Source organism: Solanum lycopersicum, chromosome 3 (assembly GCF_036512215.1).
Source record: "Solanum lycopersicum chromosome 3, SLM_r2.1".
Lineage (NCBI taxonomy): Eukaryota > Viridiplantae > Streptophyta > Magnoliopsida > Solanales > Solanaceae > Solanum > Solanum lycopersicum.
The window spans coordinates 35,959,830-35,978,011 of NC_090802.1; the positions used below are offsets into that span (position 1 = coordinate 35,959,830).

At 32.4% G+C, this 18,182-nt stretch overlaps 1 protein-coding gene and 1 long non-coding RNA gene across 3 annotated transcripts; one reads left to right on the forward strand and one right to left on the reverse strand.

Annotated features, from left to right (window-relative positions):
* Positions 1–2,119: 2,119 nt before the first annotated feature.
* Positions 2,120–9,142, reverse strand: LOC104646307 (uncharacterized). Of its 2 annotated transcripts, none has more exons than XM_010319618.4 (5): positions 8,930–9,142; positions 5,004–5,113; positions 4,717–4,913; positions 4,438–4,542; positions 2,120–4,335 (listed from the first exon to the last, which is right to left on the reverse strand). In XM_010319618.4, exons 2-5 carry the CDS (start codon positions 5,095–5,097, stop codon positions 2,662–2,664), a joined length of 2,070 nt encoding a protein of 689 aa, XP_010317920.1. In that variant the 5' UTR covers positions 5,098–5,113; positions 8,930–9,142; the 3' UTR covers positions 2,120–2,661. The 2 variants fall into 2 exon arrangements, with proteins under 2 accessions (XP_010317920.1, XP_010317919.1); XM_010319617.4 differs by having other exon boundaries at positions 8,925–9,083.
* Positions 9,143–11,879: 2,737 nt separating this feature from the next.
* Positions 11,880–15,536, forward strand: LOC104646306 (uncharacterized). Its single transcript, XR_002027328.3, has 6 exons — positions 11,880–11,998; positions 12,271–12,380; positions 13,647–13,768; positions 13,976–14,305; positions 14,689–14,827; positions 15,318–15,536. It is a non-coding gene; the product is annotated as an uncharacterized lncRNA (long non-coding RNA).
* Positions 15,537–18,182: the final 2,646 nt, after the last annotated feature.

The following is an 18,182-nucleotide window of genomic DNA, read 5'->3' on the forward strand; positions in this document are numbered from 1 at the left end:
TGCCCCATAGAAATTCTTAAGTAATTCGATTTTTTTAGAGAATCATACCATATACTTTTGATAAATATTCAACTGCTTAATATACAAACATTTATATCAACTACACAACCAACATTATACCACAAATATTATAGCAATTTATACCTTAAAACATACCTATATATATATATATATATATATATATATATATATAAATATCATTAAATGCCCCATAGAAATTCTTAAGTAATTCGATTTTTTTAGAGAATTATACCATATACTTTTAATAAATATTCAACTGCTTAATATACAAACATTTATATCAACTACACAACCAACATTATACCACAATTATTAAAGCAATTTATACCTTTAAACATACCTCTATATATATATATATATATATATATGAAACCCATTTTAACATTAAATTTTCATAAGAAATCATTTTATACCATGAAGAAAATCAACTTTTTCACGACGGTTCGACAATATGAAAGGTATAACCTTATCATTTTGAATTAGTAAGCATTACAGAACCATTTTTAAAACTGATATATAATATGATATATTTAAATTGAAATATAGAACTATTATTATATTATAATGTAATTTTATACCATTAAATGTCTCATAGTAATTTTTAGGTAATTCTATTTTGAAGAGATACAATGTGCTAATCTAACAATATAACTCATAGATATACCAATAAATATTACAAATTTATACTGCATTTTTAACCAATATTAAACCACTTAATATACAAATATTTGAACCAACTATAAAACCAACATTATACCAACAATTATTATAATTTATATCTTTTAACATCTAATCTTTTTCCCAATAAAAACATATGAGAAGCAAACTTTTGATATCAGTAAACTAATGTTTCAACACTAAGAGCGAATACCATTCACGAATAATAAAATCGTTAATACGATTAGATATTCAATTAAAAAAAACATTGTTTTAAATAAAATTTTAAAAAATTCCAATACCATTAACTAAAATTTCAAATATTTGAGATAGGTAAATAAGAAAAGGGAGGAAATTAAGAAATTAGGATATCACTGAATATTGAATAGTATGGCTTCCTTTTTTGATTTTCCATCTTTTTAATTTTATTTTTGTCTAAAAATTTTACTGCTATGTTGGTGAAAAGTAAAATTGTTGTCATATAGTGGTTATTATGATGCTTATTTTATTTAGTTAGATTTTTTACTCATTTACTATTCGTTATATATTGTATTGTTTTTAGCTATTGATATTTATTGGGTATAATAAATATTAGCTCACTAGACATTTTGAAATTACGAAATATGAATTAACTTACTAATGTATTGTAATTTTTATCTAACTAAATTCTGTTTAGTTAAAACTTATATAACTAAGCGTTACATAACTAATACATACATAACTAAATCAAACATAACTACTACATGTTTAACTCTAAACAATAACCAAATGACTAAAAGTTAAAGTTAATTAATAGGGGTAAAAATGAAATTTTGCTCTTCTTTTTCTTGAATCATTTGAGAACAAAACAGGGGTTGTTACCGGTATGTATCACTCAGCCATCTAGTTTATCAAATATGGACAAATATATACTGAATGTACTCAGTTGTATATATTGTGCATACATAGGTATGTATATTGTATATGTCTTATACATTATAGGGATGTATATTAGTAATAATAAAATAAACTAGATGGCACAAAGGTATCGAGCTATAATTTTCTCAACAAATACTAACAAGTCTTGATTGACACATACTGACTGTATTAGTGGATTCAAAGGGGTACTCTCTTTTTTTTTCTTTTTTTTATCTTAAATCACCATCCAAGTTGTACTTACTAAAACATTACTCCCTCAATTTCAACTTTATAAGACTGGCAAATGATACAATTTTATATTAAGTAATAATTTAACTTTAAAATATTTATTATATCTTTAATAAAATGAAATTTTTATTAACTCTAAACCACAAATTTTAAAAGTTTTTCATATCTCATATAGAATGAGACAGAGGGAATACTATTTTGTAGGTAAACCAATTTACGCCTTTCTATTTCCAATCAGGGTGAAAATTTACCAACAATATCCACTTGGCTGGCCTCAATGGCTAACAATCCAATATACCTTAAGATGAGCATGCTTAACTATTTAAACCTTCATACACCCACATGAATCTAAAAATTACAAGAACAAAACATACCATTGTTGGATAGTAGCAAACCAGAAAAGCTGGTAAAGGGGCACAAGTACACTATCTAAGCCCTTCGATACCCACCCAAGGACAAAAACTTAACAGAACAACGTGCCATTCTTAGTTAGCCTCGGATACTAACATAGAAATAACAAATGGGCCGATTTGAGCACCCATAAGATTAAGACCCCAAGCTTGGAGGAGGACCAGCCTAGCTAATAATATCATAAAAGGGAACCATCTGAGACCGAGCCCCTAACCAACTAGGGTGGAGTTGATCCAACATCTGGAAAACATCAAACTTCCGAACTCCAAAAACTTCTTCCATCTATCCAAAACTTGAGATATCTACACACCTGCAGTAGCAGCAGATGGATTTCTGAAGCGGAAGAAAAATGGTGACTATTTTGGAAGAATACACATGCTAAACACATGAATTTGCATAATTGAGCACTTTTAAGTAAAAGACTTGCTAGTTCTTGTCTGAATTCCTAAATCGCACACAATAACGGGAAGCAATTGTGTCTTCATCTTCAGAACATTGTTCTTCAAAACCACTCTGTCCGTTCACAAGTTCAGGAGGTGCAGAGGCGTCTGGTTGAGGTGAACCTATCTGTGTAAATTCAGCATTAGGAGAACTTATACTGACTGGAGCATTTCCTGGTTCTTGGACCTGGTTCAAGGATTTCTTCTTGCTGTACTCGTTGTGACACAATTTTTCTTCCTCCCTGGATAGTTTCTGCTTTGATTTATGCAATCTAGTTGGTGATATCTTGGATCTTGGTCCAGCTGCCACGGGTTCATGAGTCACAGAAGCCTCTGGTTGAGGTGAAGGCATCTCCGTAATTTTACCATTCAAAGAATTTGTACAGACTAGAGCACTCCTGGCTTCTATGACATCATTCAAAACATCCTTACTATTTTTATCATGGCACAGTTCTTCATCCTCTCTAGACAGGTTCTTTGTTCTACATGAGTTACGTGAGGATTTCTTTGATCGTCGCCCAACAAATGAGGCCAAATCTTTCCTTGCAAGCAAAGACATGTTTTTAAATTCTAGGCACTCAGAAATTGCTCGAGAATATGCACAAAAGGGACAGTAAAAGTTTCCTTCATTATCGTAGCTGGGAACAGAACCCAAGCAGCTCTGATGAACCACTAACGGGCAGGTGTTCGAACTGCAAATCAACAGTTGCCCAGCCTCATTACATTTCACACAAAGATTGAGCACTCTACCATTTTCAGTTGTCAAGGGATCTTGACCTTGAGCGCACTGAGAGCTAAGAAAATCATTTCTCATTGCAGAAAGTCCAGTCATTTCATTCTGATATCCATCACTGTCACTAGAGAATTCAGGTTCATCACTTCCCACAATATTCTTTTTGGCTCCTCCAGAAACACCTTTGAATAAATTTCCCTGAATGCACTTCCGATGATCTTTAGCTCCACAAATGCAAGAATCCTGATGAATTACCTGCGGCGACGAACCACTTGATGTTCTCAATTCATCGCAAGCTTTGCTGCTACTTACAACATTTTGGATCTTTTCCTCTGAAATCATTATTTCAGGCAACAGATCATCATTGTTACTGGCATCGATGTTCTGTCTAACCATTTTTGATGCAGCACCCTCACAACTACCATCCAATCCCCCAACAAGAGCTCCATTTTCCAGGTTCCCTTTTTGGACAATAGCATGGGGAATTTGTGCAGACAACTCTGTTGAAACACCATCTCTTTGAATTGATTCAAAATCATGAACTGCATCACACCTGGGACTAATGACTTCCTGCTTAAACCTTCTGGGGGACCTTATGCAAGAACCAGAACTGTTCTCTGATAAGGGTTCAGTTTCACTATGTTCACCTTCATGAGCAGTAAAGGCATCAATCGTCCTCTTATAAGGAACGAGAGTCCTAGATTGATTTTCTTGCACGCCATTAGTGTTGGCCTCCAGACAAGTAGTTGCATTCCCACTTGATAAAACATGTTCAGCATCACCGCCTACTTCACATCTCTGGTTAATGCCATTAGAATCAACAGCATTTAAACAATCTCCATCTCTGGAGTTACTGCCAACCTCCGATCCGTTATTTGTTTCCAAGGATGTAGCAAGAGGATTGGTAGCATCTACTGTATCCTTAATCTGATTGTCATTTGGAAACACAGAAAACCCCAGACAATCAGACAGGTAAATTACAAATGTGAGAACTTACTAAATTTCACATATAAAATAAGATTAGCTCACTTGTTGCAAAGCACATTTCGGCAAGCAAGATCTTTTTTTGGTAATATATGACTGAACATCCAATTTTGACAGCTCTGGCCCATCCATGTTTTGATCTGATGAGACCTGGTCAAATGTACACATGATGCCGATTTAAGCATGTAAAAACAGCATTATTCAAAACTCTCAAGCATAGATTGTCTTTTCTAAGCAAATTAAAATCACAGAAAAAAATCATTTAATAAACTGAGTTACTGAACCATAAAATCAATTTTCGATAAGTTAAACTAATGTACTTACCTCAAACAATAAGTGGTGAAGGACATCTTCACAGTGCACTGATTGATTCAATTCAATTTTATCACCAGGAACTGAAGCATCATTATTTGCATGTGAGATTTCCTGGACAGACAAGGTCTCTAAAACTCTCAAGGAGACGAGCTCCCTTGCATTTCTTCCCATTTCATCAGAAATTTCTGGAATCTGCTTAACCAAATCTGTTATGCATGAACCATAATAGTCAAACAACCATCATTACAGCTGATACAACAGTTTTTGTCACAAAGTAACTGTAATTTCATACATACCAATGAGTAAAGATGTGTCTATCTCTTTGGAAGTTGCCAATGTTTCAATCACCCATGTCCAAGGTAGATTAGATGTGCCATGCTCGGTATCCATGAAGGCTTTTGGAATGCTTCAAGATCATATATTTGATTGTCAGTCCACCTAACATTTATGTTATCCCAGAGAAAGTTCTAACGCAAAGATAGAAGACATAAAGGTTCTATAAATAGACAACACAACCAGAGATCAGAACACCTACAAGAAAATTTAAAATTTGCATAATGGATGAACTAAGATGTGAATCTAGAGTACAAGTTCAGTGACGTGAGGCATGAAGTGGAGATGGAAGTCAAGATCAATACACGAGTCATTCCCAAGAAAGAAACTTTCAAGTAACTTGGCTCTATTATCTAACGAAACATATAGATTGACCATAATGTCGCATATTGTATTGGAGCAAGATGGTTGAAATGGAGGCCCGGATCCTGGGTACTGCGTAATAAGAATGTTGTCAAGGTTTAAAGGTAAGTTCTACAGGATGGTGGTTAAACCCACATAATGTAATATTCTAGAGATGATGACAGCAAAATAATGATGCTCAAATGGATGTGAGGGCATATTAGGAGAGATAAAATTGGAAACAAAATTATACGAGACAATGTGAGAAAGGCCTCTGTGACAGACACAAGAGGGAAGTGAGATCGAAATGGTTTAGGCATGTAAAAAAGGAAGGGTGAGGATGCACTAGTTAGGAGGTGAATGAAGTTGGCTATAGCATGTTTTAGGAGAGATAGAGGTAGAACAAAGAAGAACTATTGGAGTTGATTAGAAATGACACGACACATTTTTAGCTTACTTAGAACGTGACCCTAGCTAGGAAGGTGTGGATGTAGGATTACGGTAGAAGGGGATAGGTATTAAAGTGTTGTCAACCTTTTATGTGGGAGAGGCAAGGGTCTATCTCCTCTTCTCCTTATTTGGTAATATTAGTTAATATTCTCTTAGTATCTTATTCTTGATTTTTCACTGCTATATGTTGCTTCATTTGCTTTGTGTATCTTGTCATTGTGATGTTATTTTCCTTTCATGCCTGCTTTGACTACACTTTTTTGAGCCGAGAATCTACCGTAAATAGTCTTTCTAGCCCACAAAGGTAGGAGTAAGGTATGTACACATCCTACCATTCCCAAATCCCACTTGTAGAATTACACTGGGTATGTTGTTGTTGTTGGGGATAAATAAGTTGCATCTAATCTTTTATGAAGAATTACAAACAAGAGTTGTTCTATGCAGAATTTGAAGCTGAATTGTCTGGTTCTTTTCTTTTTTTGGAGTAAACATGAATATCCTCAAGATGCAGAGGATATTCCTAGTATTTTAGAGTTCTTATGACCTCCATAGGAGTTCACTTTCTTTTGCAACTTTTGGATGTAAGTATTACTAGAATACTCCTTATGTATTCTTTTGTTTATAATACAAGCCCTTTCTCAAAAAAATAAAAATCCTTTAACACGGTTAAGGAGTAACTTTTCTCTCAAAATACAACCACATAACATGAGCAAGCAACCAAAAATATAATGATCAAAAGATATTACCTGATTCCTATGCAAGACAACTTTATCAATAAAATAGAAGCAAAACTAAAAGATGGAAATACAAGATTATTTCAATCTTTAAATTTGCAATGAAGATATTTAGTCGAGGGAGTGTCCTCCATGATGGAAAAGGTGAGTAACACAAGATTGAGATGGTTTGGGCATCTAAAGAAGAGATGCACAAATGCCCCAATGAGAAGGTATGAGAGGTTGGATATAGTGGGTGCGAGGAGAGGTAGGCCAAAGAAGTATTGGAAAGAGGTTATTAGAAAGGACATGGTACACCTTTAGCTTACCGAGGACATGACCTTAGATATAAGGGGTTTGGAGGTTATGAATTAAGGTAATAGTTGCTTTTCAGCAAAATTAAGCTTGGTAGTGATCTGGAGCACTGTATCTATCGTAGTATTAACCTTATTCATGTAGTTTCTTGCTTTTGATATTTATTAACATCTATTGTTTAGTGTGTTCTGATTATTTCACTATTTTGTTGTTGTTGTTCCTTTCTTGAATGGTCAACATTGTTTTCCTCAAGTCAACATGTTTTCTTCACTGTTGTTTTCCTTTCTATAACTACTTCGATGTGTTGCACCTTAGCCAAGGCTCCTTCATCCGTAGTCTCTCTACCTCCACAAAGTAGGGTTAAGGTCTGGTTTGCATACTCTACTCTTCTTCATAAGCTATTTGTGGGTTCACTGGGTATGTTGTTGTCTACTAGAGAATTTGAAAGTTCCCCAAGTTTTTTAAATAGTTTGATCAAAGGCTTGGAACAATGATATTCATACTTAACTCACTTCCCCAAAAATTTCCATCAAAGACTAGCAAACACTATTTCTATAATAACTTCATTTCTTGACCAACATCCAAACACTAACTACCCACCCCCCACCCCCCCACACACACACAAACACACTCGCTTTGTCTAAAATAATTTCATTTTCTTCACCAACATACAAACACTATCTAACCCCCCTCCCCCCTCTATCTTAAGAAACATTAGTCTTTTTTTGTTACGACCGAAAAAAATCCCCCATGAGTTAACAGGCCCAACACCAGTTGGCACAAAAGTGTGAAACAGCATCAAAACTTCGAATCAGTATGAGCAATGGGACTGTGAAAACAACAGGAACAGACATATATTTCAATAACAAAATCATTTGTTGATTCCTTTTTTATAATGAGGACCCTGAAATAAGAGCTGAATATTCCTAAATAATTTATACATCATTGAAGGAGATAGTCTTGCTCAGTAAAGAGAGTTGTAGTATTCATAAAATAGGAGAAGAGCATCTCCATGCGTTTTGACTTTGTCTCCCGGGATCCACCACAGGTTGGGTTTGAGAGCCGTGTATGGGTGACTATGCAGCACAGTTCAGAGAGCAGATGTGTTATTGTGTTATTTGATATTTGAAGTATAACAGAGAAACCATAATATTGAAAAATATAATACTTTTAAAGAAGGTCCTAGTGAACATTTTCCTCCTCACTATAGCCATAATTTCATACTGTTTTGAGCTTTTTCCAGTTAACAAAGCAAAAGAAATTGCCCCTTTCAACTTTTCAGTTGTGTCAGCAGCAGCCTCTTCAAATGTTGATAAAGTACAATTACATAAGATATTTATTAAAAAGTTAAGATGAGGTCCAATTTTATGCTATTTATAGATATAGACTAGTTGTGGATAAACCATCTGAGGGTGTCATCACAAGCTTGAATATAGAAAAATGGAGAAACACTCAACAAAGCTACGGTTTAGCATAGACATAAGATTAACATATGCACTACAAGCTTACAAAGAGTGAAGTTGAGGTAAGATTAGGACATCTGTTTTTTTGTTAAGGAGGTAAGGTTAAATGGCATTACAGTGCCTAACAAGAGAATGGTATATGGTAGATAAAGATACCACACACAGGGGCGGAGCTACCCTTTGTCGGAAAATCACATTGTATAGATACACCAAATTTTGATTTGATACATGTATATATTAATGTTGATACCTCTTAAAAAAAAAGGTAAAGAGTTTGGTTCACTGGTTTAGAGAAAAAAAAAAGTTGATACTCTATGACCCATTAGTAGACATCGCAGCTCGTTCACTTGTCACGCATAGAACCAAGGTGAAAAAGTGCTATGCAGTTGAAGAATATGTATCAATGTTAAAGAGGCAAGAGTTATAGAGAAGAGCTAAGACCTAGAATGTTATTTGGGATTAGATCCATTTATAAAGAGTAACCCCAATTTGCCTCTAGTGGATGTGATGTTTTCCCATAAAAAGACATTGTTGTGGGAGAGATACCTCAAGAGCATTAACAAAAACACCAAAAGAGGGAGGGACACTGTCAGATGCATACCTTACCTCAAAGGAGTTGCAGATCACCACCATTCATGGAAGATGAAAAAGACTATTACTTTCAGAGAGTCGGGTGAGGCAATTCGATTTCAAACTCGAGTATTTGTCACCCTTACATTGAAAAACGTGAAAAATTTTGAGTTTCCCCCCAAAATTGACACTCTTTTTTTACTCCTCCTGTTCTCATCTATATGTCATAGTTTTTATTTCACATGCACTAAAAAATGAGAAAAATTTAGGCCGTTAAATAAATTTAGTCTACTTAATTAATCATCGTAATTATAATTATCACTCGCAATTGATATTAATAATTAATTACATGGGTTGATTTTAACTTTGTATAATTAGTCACGTTTGTATAATTTGCTAAATTTATATACTTTGCAATTAAAAATTCTTTATTTGATTCGTATTTGTATATGACAATGATTTTTTTTTTGATTTTCAGTTTTGTCACTAACAATCTTATTGTGTATAATTTTTTAAAGTTTGTATAAATGTGTAATTTTCGAATTTTGTATAATATATTCAAAGAATGTAATTTTTATAATATATTTTACGGAAAAAGTGCCTAAAATACCCTTCAAGTATTAGATATGGTACAAAATTATCATCCATCCATCTATTGGCTCCAAATTCTCATTCTCACCAACCTATTGGCTCCAAAATACCCTTGTCATAAATTTTTTGGTTCAAAATTGACCACTTATTTAATAGTTTTAAATTTAAAACAATTTAAATACTTTTCTAAAAATATGTGGCGCTCAACTTTATAACTTAACTTAATATAATTTTTAAATCAATTCATTACCCATCATTACTAATTAAACTGCCCCCAATTAATAAATTCGTCCTTTTACTAATGCAACAATAGTAAATCTACTTTTAATGAGTGTTCATAAAATTTTGAGGCGAAAATATCTATAGAATTACATTATCATACATTCAAGTCCTCAATCAAAACATATTATAATTCAAGTGTCTAAATAATAATTATCGATAAACTTAAAAGTTTGGCTACATTCATCTTAATTATTCCTTCATCACCATTATGTGATGTTACTTCACAGATAACTTTTTTTTAAAATAAATATATTATAGTTTTAATATTTAAAATAAATCATATATATTTATAAAACTATATTAAAAGAAGTGCACGGATTAATTCGGGATGTACTACATATTTACCTTTAATTATAAATTTTGAATTCAAGCTTGAAAGAGAATCCTATTGAAAGTGTCCTCTTAAATAAGAGGCTAAACCTAAATTACATTGAGCCTTCAATTCGGACTCGAATAATTTTGGATGTTATTTTCAAGAATATGTGATTTGTCGTTCCTTAGTAGTATTCAGGGCGATTTTGATATTAGAATTGGTTTATTAATTGGGTGGGTTTAATTAGTAATGGGTGGGTAGTGATTGGTTTATACATGATATGAAAAATTTAACTATAACCAATAGTTGAACGTCAAGTATTTAAAAAAATATCTAAATAGTTTAAGTTTAAAATCATTAAATAAGTAGTCAATTTTGAACCTAAAGGTGGATGAGAAGGGTATTTTGGAGCCAATAGGTGGATGAGAGGGTCATTTGGAGTCAATAGGTGGATGGAGAGTAGTTTTGTACCATTTCCAATACTTTGAGGGTATTTTAGGCCTATTTCCGTATATTTTATACAACTGTTAAAAGTTCATATGTTTATGTTTGTATCAACTTGTTTTTTTTTTTTTGAGTTTTATCATATTTGTATATTTCTAAACTTTATATCACTCAATTATACAAAAACACGTGAATTATACAAATGTACTCGCAAATTATATAAATGAGGTGTAAATTATACAAATTATTGTCATCTCGCCTTCCTCTCCTGATCTCGCTCGTCTCTTTCATCCCTCTCTCAATCTCGCTCGCAACTTTTCACTCTATAACATGTAAGCTACGAATCTTAATTAACAAATTATAACTATGGAGTGTAATTAAGTTATTTTTAGTGGTTATATGTGAAAGTTTCCCAAAAGAAATTAAGTAAGCTAACTATTCTATCCTTATTTAAAAAATTTAAGTCAACTTTTCAATTAATGAATAATGATTAATTTATTTTGATTATTTAATTTGATCGATGAATTTGAATTATTTACTTAGTTTTCTCTGTTGGTCGAATGTATATTTTCAAAACTAATAACTCACAAGGGTAAAATAGAAAGAATATCGAAGCTTATGCATTGATTTTATAAAATAACAAGTATTATGAATCAACTATTCATAGTAACGATGATACACATAAAGGAACAGAGGGAGTGCAACAAATTACTTCCTCCCTCTATTCACTTTTTGACATAGATTATCATTTTTTTCATATTTTATTTTTACCATTAAATATCATTTTTTATATTATTTTTTAAGACTCAATACTAAATATTAATGACGGAATAACCTGAGAGACCTTTGTACTTGGCTCGATTTGTCACTTGGACCCTTCTACTCATCATTTTTTGTCAATCAAACCCTTAAACTCATCAGAACACAATGTTCTTAACCCATCTGACCATTGACCAAACTTATGTGACATTAATATTGGTGAGTTGAAAATATGTGTAATTATACGCGTTTCAAAGCCACTACAACAAATATGGTCTAAGCCCACACAAATTCAAGGCAACACTTAAAAAGTGTTGCCAAGAATATCTAAGAGAACACTTTTAATGTGTGACTTTTGTATAGAGTTTTTGGCCCCAAAATTTTTGGCAACACTTCTAAAATATACTCTTCGTAATTGTAATTATAGACTACACGTTATAAGCGTTGGCAAATCACAAAAAAATTGGCAACACTTATTTATTCCTATGATCACACTTTTAAGTGTGATATATTTTCAACACTTATAACAACACTTAATAAATGTGCTCTATTAATTCAAATAATTGTTTTATCTAAAAAATAATATTTTTCCCTGTAGATCTATTTCCCCCCAATTTCATAAAAATCAAGAGTATTGCCATAAATATTTTAATTGTTTTAAAGGGTTTCTCATTGTACTGCCAACTCTTCAGCAAATTTCATCAGGCATTTGAAGGGTACCTTAAATGGAATTAATGATTACGATTTGTCTATTTATTCATGATAAGCCACAGATTTTAATTTATCCATTTCGCCATGAAAAAGTAGTGTTTTTGGTTTGTCAATTTCGGCATATATGTTTGAGTACAATATGAGTTTTCTTGTTGATAACAACAACAAAGAATATTAATATATAGGCTGATGAGGTCGTAGTATAATATGAATGTTTCTCAAAATAGTAGTTGGTGCTCTCTTTAAATGCATAGTGCTTATCACTCTGGTTTTGCAGGAACGACCATGATGTTTATATGCTTATGTCGATCTCTTCTTATGCGGATGTTGCTTAACCATTGTTGATGGAGATATGGCTGATCCATTTTTGATTGATGTGGACCAAATGTACTCGCTTTGCCTGCTTTCCCATTTTTTCACTTTAGTATTGTGAAGATTAAGTAATTGCAAAAATGTCCTTCTACTCATTTTTATTGTTCTCTGAAGTTAAATTCTTAGAAAGCACATTTATTAATTTTGTTACTGCATTTTTCAACAATTAAGACAAATGTATTTTGAATGCTCAATGTTTTTGGACTTTCCAAGGGAATCGGAGAAAGCTTGGAATAGTCTTCTCTCTGTTGTTCGTTTTTGGTAATGTAGATTCTCACCTCACCATGTATGCATTTTTGAGAAAACGGACATTAAACACATCAACTTTAAGGTTATAGTCCATAGGATTTTAGATATAAGTAGTGACAAATGGAGAGGAAAAATAGTGATGTAGTGCTCTTGTTACACTGCAGTTCATGTTCATTCCATCATCAAATTCGATGTAAGTTGTTGGAAAGTTTGAAGACCTTTCTATAGAGAGCATAAACCTTTGCAATAATGCATTATACTAGCATATATATTCAGTTCATCTGATTGGAAGTATGCTTAAGAACTGTCATTTACTAGTGAGCATATTACTTTGTGGATCAGTTATCATCTAGTAAATATAGTTCTTGATCAATGAGGGATAATGTGTAGGGTTTTACTTATCTTATTCGGTTTATGTAGGAGCTTTGATAATAAATAAATTGAAATGTTATAATAACATGTTCAGTTTCTTCGTCGTAATTATTTAGTCTATTATGCAAATAACAGTAAATGAAGGTTAGATGTTGATGCATTTTATTTTGTAATTCTTTTGATCCTCTAGGGTTATATTGAGTTTTTAACACATTTTTAGGTGCGTGATAAAGATTTTCGATTAAAATATTTGAGAGTGAAAGAAATGTTTACAGATGATAGAAATTGGGAGAGATTGCTCGTACAGAAATTGCAGAAGTATTGATAACTCAATCTGGAAACAGAAAGATAGATGACATCGAGTGTGGAGCTGATTTCTTCAGTTACATTCTTCGAAAGGATCTATAATCTTATGCCTGACTAATTTGCGCTCACATCAACATTGCACATTCAAATATATACACTTCTCACAATCTTTGCACCAACCAAGGATTCTAACAAGATTACAATGTTTTAGTCTTGAAATCACAACTACTTATTCATAAGTTCCTGTAGCGCCTGACTAGAAGACTGTAAAAGCCTTTTTGTTGCAATTTCCTATCCATCAGATCTTCTCTGCTGATAATCAATCTAATTTATTTCATATTTTTGCACTTTCAGGAACACTGTAGAGATGTGTAAAATTACATTACTTTGTAGACTGGACCAAAGCCTCCTTGTCGAGCTTGCTAACTTAGTGGAATCTGTCAGTTGCATTGGCTAACATGCCAAAGTTATTCAAGGTGATATCTTCAATTTTAACTTGATTGATGTCATCTTTACTCACGCCACTTTGGTAAAACTTTGGAGACGTCTCTCTTAAGAATGATGCACTTTTCCTCTTTAATTCTGGTTTAGAATGGATATTCAGAAGTCAAACAATTTGCTGAAATTGAAGTTTTGGTTTGTGTTCTCAATAATCTCATTTGATTATTTACCCTTTTCCTTAGCCAACAATTTTCAGGAAAAATATCAACAGAAGATAACTATTATTGAGCCTATCGAATCATTTATTGCAATAGCTGCTACATGGAAGTCTTTCTTGTTATTTGCAGCAGCAAAACATGTACAAGCAATAGACAGTTCTCGAGCATATATTCTTTTCCATGAAAGCGAAAGCACGACATGAAATTTTGAGACTACTTTAATGGTATTATAGATTTTATTAAGAGTTTCTTGGTTATATTCTTCAAAGCCACGAAGCCTTCAATCTGAGGTCAAGCCTTTTTTAATTGACGAAGACTCCCTGGAATTAATGGTCTCTCAAGAGGTCACACAAGGTAAACTGATTCAGACATCCTTCTACATACTATGCTAGTACCATTTAATTGAAGTTCCTCACTGGCCAGTTCAATTGTTTTATGTCAATGTGACTATAGAAGGTGAAAATCGAGCTGTTATTTCTAACCACAAGTTAGAAACTAAATTCGGACAATCTCATGTTTGTTTTGTATCAACACTGCTAGAAAATGGTAGGACTCTTAAAATTGCTTGTACAACTTCTCTACTAAAAGTAGTTCATTTATATAATAAGTTGTTGCTATGAAGATGAAACAGAATGGGGAAAAGAGATACTAATTCTGATTCATCTCTTAAAATTCCTCGCTTTCAAATCGTGTTCAAAATGTAGTGATTGTTCAATCTAACTACTTTGAAAATGCAGATTGGCTAGATATATGGTTAGGTCATTGAGGACATATTAACAGGCTTCAAAATGCAATGTCATGGATGGAGATCCATATATTGTATGCTTGTGTGATGAGTGCTGCTGCTGCAGCTGCAATGTTTCCTTAGGAGTTTTGGTATGTCCATGATATGTTGAACTGGTCTGTAAGCTTTCCTCTTCTGAGTCTGCCATTCTTCATCAGCTGGCTTGGTGCTTCCTTGTTTTTGGGTCTGTCCATGCTATGTTATTTCTATGTTTTGATGTTGCTGGTATTGTGAACTGGTGTTTCCAACCTCTCTATCTGTGTATTGCATTTGCAAGGTTTCTGGAATCTTGTTTGACTTGTTCCCTTTTGTTTTTGTTCTTCCTATTAGCCTCAAACTCTTTTCTTTTTTCAAGTTCCGCATCTCTTTGCTTAATATTACATAATGTAACAAGTGTCCTTCTTGTTTACAATACATGTGGAAATCAGAATTCATGTGCCGATAAATGTTATATATATATATATATGTATGTATGTATATATATATATATATATGTATATTGGTTGTCTTACAATGAATACTCTCCAATTATGTACTTTTACATTTATTTCACTAACTTGTAATTTCATTTTGAATGTGCAGAAAAATGCCAGCAATTGCATTTGAATTGTAGCCAGAATTAAACTCGGTCTATTGTAGTGAACGATGAAGAGTTTTTGTACTATTGTCATATATGTTCGGATGCATTTGGTTTTGTCGAATTTATTGATAGTAGAGATCTTTAAGCAATCACTTTCTTAAGTATTGGTTGTACACGACATATTTCTCAAAGTTTATTTAAAATACATAACTTTGATATAATTATTAGTTAATTTTGTGTTTTAGGTTCCTTTGTATATTTAATTATGTGACTATTGAATATATGCAAATAAAAATTATTAAGCTTAAAAATAAAAAATTGTAGCTACAAAATTCTACACAACATTGCCACACTTCAGAAGTGTTGTTATAGGACTTTTAAGAAAATTTACACTTTATAAGTGTTGTTCTACATGAGATATAAAAGGAAACACTTTTTAAGTGTGATCAATATCCAAGCAAAGAGAACGCTTTTCAGTGTAGTATAATAGAAAAAAGGTATTGCTAATGAATCACTACAAAGCGTGCCCTTATACCTCCTTGGGCACGCTTTATAAGTGTAGCTATGATGACAAAATTTAAAAAGTGTTGCCTAATTTCAAAGGCTACGTTTCTTTAGGCTCCCCTCTAAAAAGTGTTGCCTAAAGTCCAAAAGTGTAGCCTTTTATCAAAAGTCACACTTTTTGTTAGTTTAGGCTACACTTTACTGGCGTGGTCGTAGGCCTAAAATTGTGTAGTGAGCGAGTTAAAATAACATTTTACTTTTTTATAAAAGCAATTTAACAAAATTAAAATATAAGATTCATCTTCTTCACCCACTCATCCACCCTTTCTTATTCTCCACTAGTCCTCTCTCACTACCCCTCACCACATGCCTCAACTTTCTTCTTTCTCCAGCCCCACATTCACTCTTCTCTGCCTCTTCTTTCTTCTTCTTCTTTTATTTTTATACAAATGAGTAGCCTCAACTTCTTCTAAAATTTTCGGTTTTTAGGTTTAAAAAATATTAGTATCATTCTTTTATTAGATGGTTTCAACAAGGAGATGTGGATAATGTGAAGGATGATTGTGACTGTTGAAAATTTTAAAACACCATTGATAAGCTTGAAAAGAATAAAACATAATAAATAGGTCTTGTGAATATGTAAAATTAATGAAAATTTTGTTGGGGTTCATTGAATTTGTGTTGGTGAACTTGTAGTTGAATTTACAAGTTAAATCAAGAAGAATTTGATCTAATGAGTATGAATATAGTGCTCAATTTGTGACCAAATATGAAGAAGATGACTATTTGAAAAGTTTTAGAAATAAAAAAATTGATCTGTTTGATTTATTTTTTATTTTTGTAGCACTTAATTTTGCGTGTGACACTAAATGATGTGGAATTCCACATGCAATTTCATTCATTACAAGCACACCAACCAGAGGAGAAAAGGGCTTAAGTATTGTATTCTTATATGTTTAAGGGTCTACTTGACAAAGTGATGAGCATGAGGGTTCAACTGACAAACGGAGCCAAGTATAGGGGTCTTTCAGGTCATTCTCTCAATATTAATTTATAAATAGATAAAATAAATATGTTAATAATTATTTTCTTAATAAATATGTCAAATTCAAGTAAATATTAACAAACAATACAATCCTCTTGTGTAGATCGCTTTGTCATAGAAAAAGTGTATATTGCTATAAAATAAAGGGAAAAGATTCAAATATGTCATCAAACTTTTTTTAAAAAGGTTCATTATGTCATTAGTTGAAAGTTTGTCTCATCTATACCATTATTAAAGAAAAGGCTCATCAATGCCATTTTTTAACTCTAATTTTGTCAAACCGTTGTTTACACCTCAAACAAAGTTTAACACTTTTCAATTGGAGTTTGTGGATCAAATATACATTTTTTACTTCTTTTTCTTTTAGAACACTATGAATACATGAAAAAGACAAACAAATCTCAAATTTTCAACATCTTTAATTCTTTACGAAATCATCTCAAATTTCAATATAAATAACGTACTTAAACTAAACACTAGCAGAAAGTGTATTGTATTGTATATCATTTTCTCTATGAAGTGGTTATTTATAGCCAAAGTTCAAAAGGTAAGAAATTATTTTTTGATTCTTGACTACAAAGGGTGGGTTCCATTTCACATGAGCATCCACCATTTTGACAACACTCCCCTTGGATGTTTATGTAAACGAAAAGTTGAAGAACAAAAATATATAGGCATTCTTATTATGTATTGGTTGCTACCTCATTAGTGATCTTGCTAGGAAAATCCAATGGAAAAAAAATATAGAATAAGAAAAAAAGAGAGCATTGCGTATTCTACTCCCGATGAAGACCTTGATTTAAATGGTTAAGTCTTCACATTTCAATCTTGTGTATCATCTTCTTAAGAGTTGAGGTTGGTAAAGATTTAGTAAATAAATCTATTGAATTAGCACTTGAATGAATTTTTTGTACATCAATATTACCATTCTTCTGTGTGAAGAATAACTTCAGTAAAATGTGTTTCGTTCTATCTCCTTTTTTGAGTCTCCTCTTAATTGAGTTATGCATACGACATTGTCTTCAAAGAGGGTTGTGGGTACTTTGATATCACACTTTAAGCCACGTCTTTCCTTGATGAAATGTATCATTGATCTCAACCATATATATCTCTACTTGCTTTATGGATAGCTATTATCTCAGAATGATTTGAAGAAGTAGCAATAATGAACTGATTCGTAAATCGTCATGATATAGCAATACCTCCGCATGTTAAAAAATAGTTTGTTTGAGATCGATTTTAATGTGGGTCAAATAAGTAACATATATTTGTAAGATCATCAAGATATACACTATCTTTGTTAGTATAAAATATACTC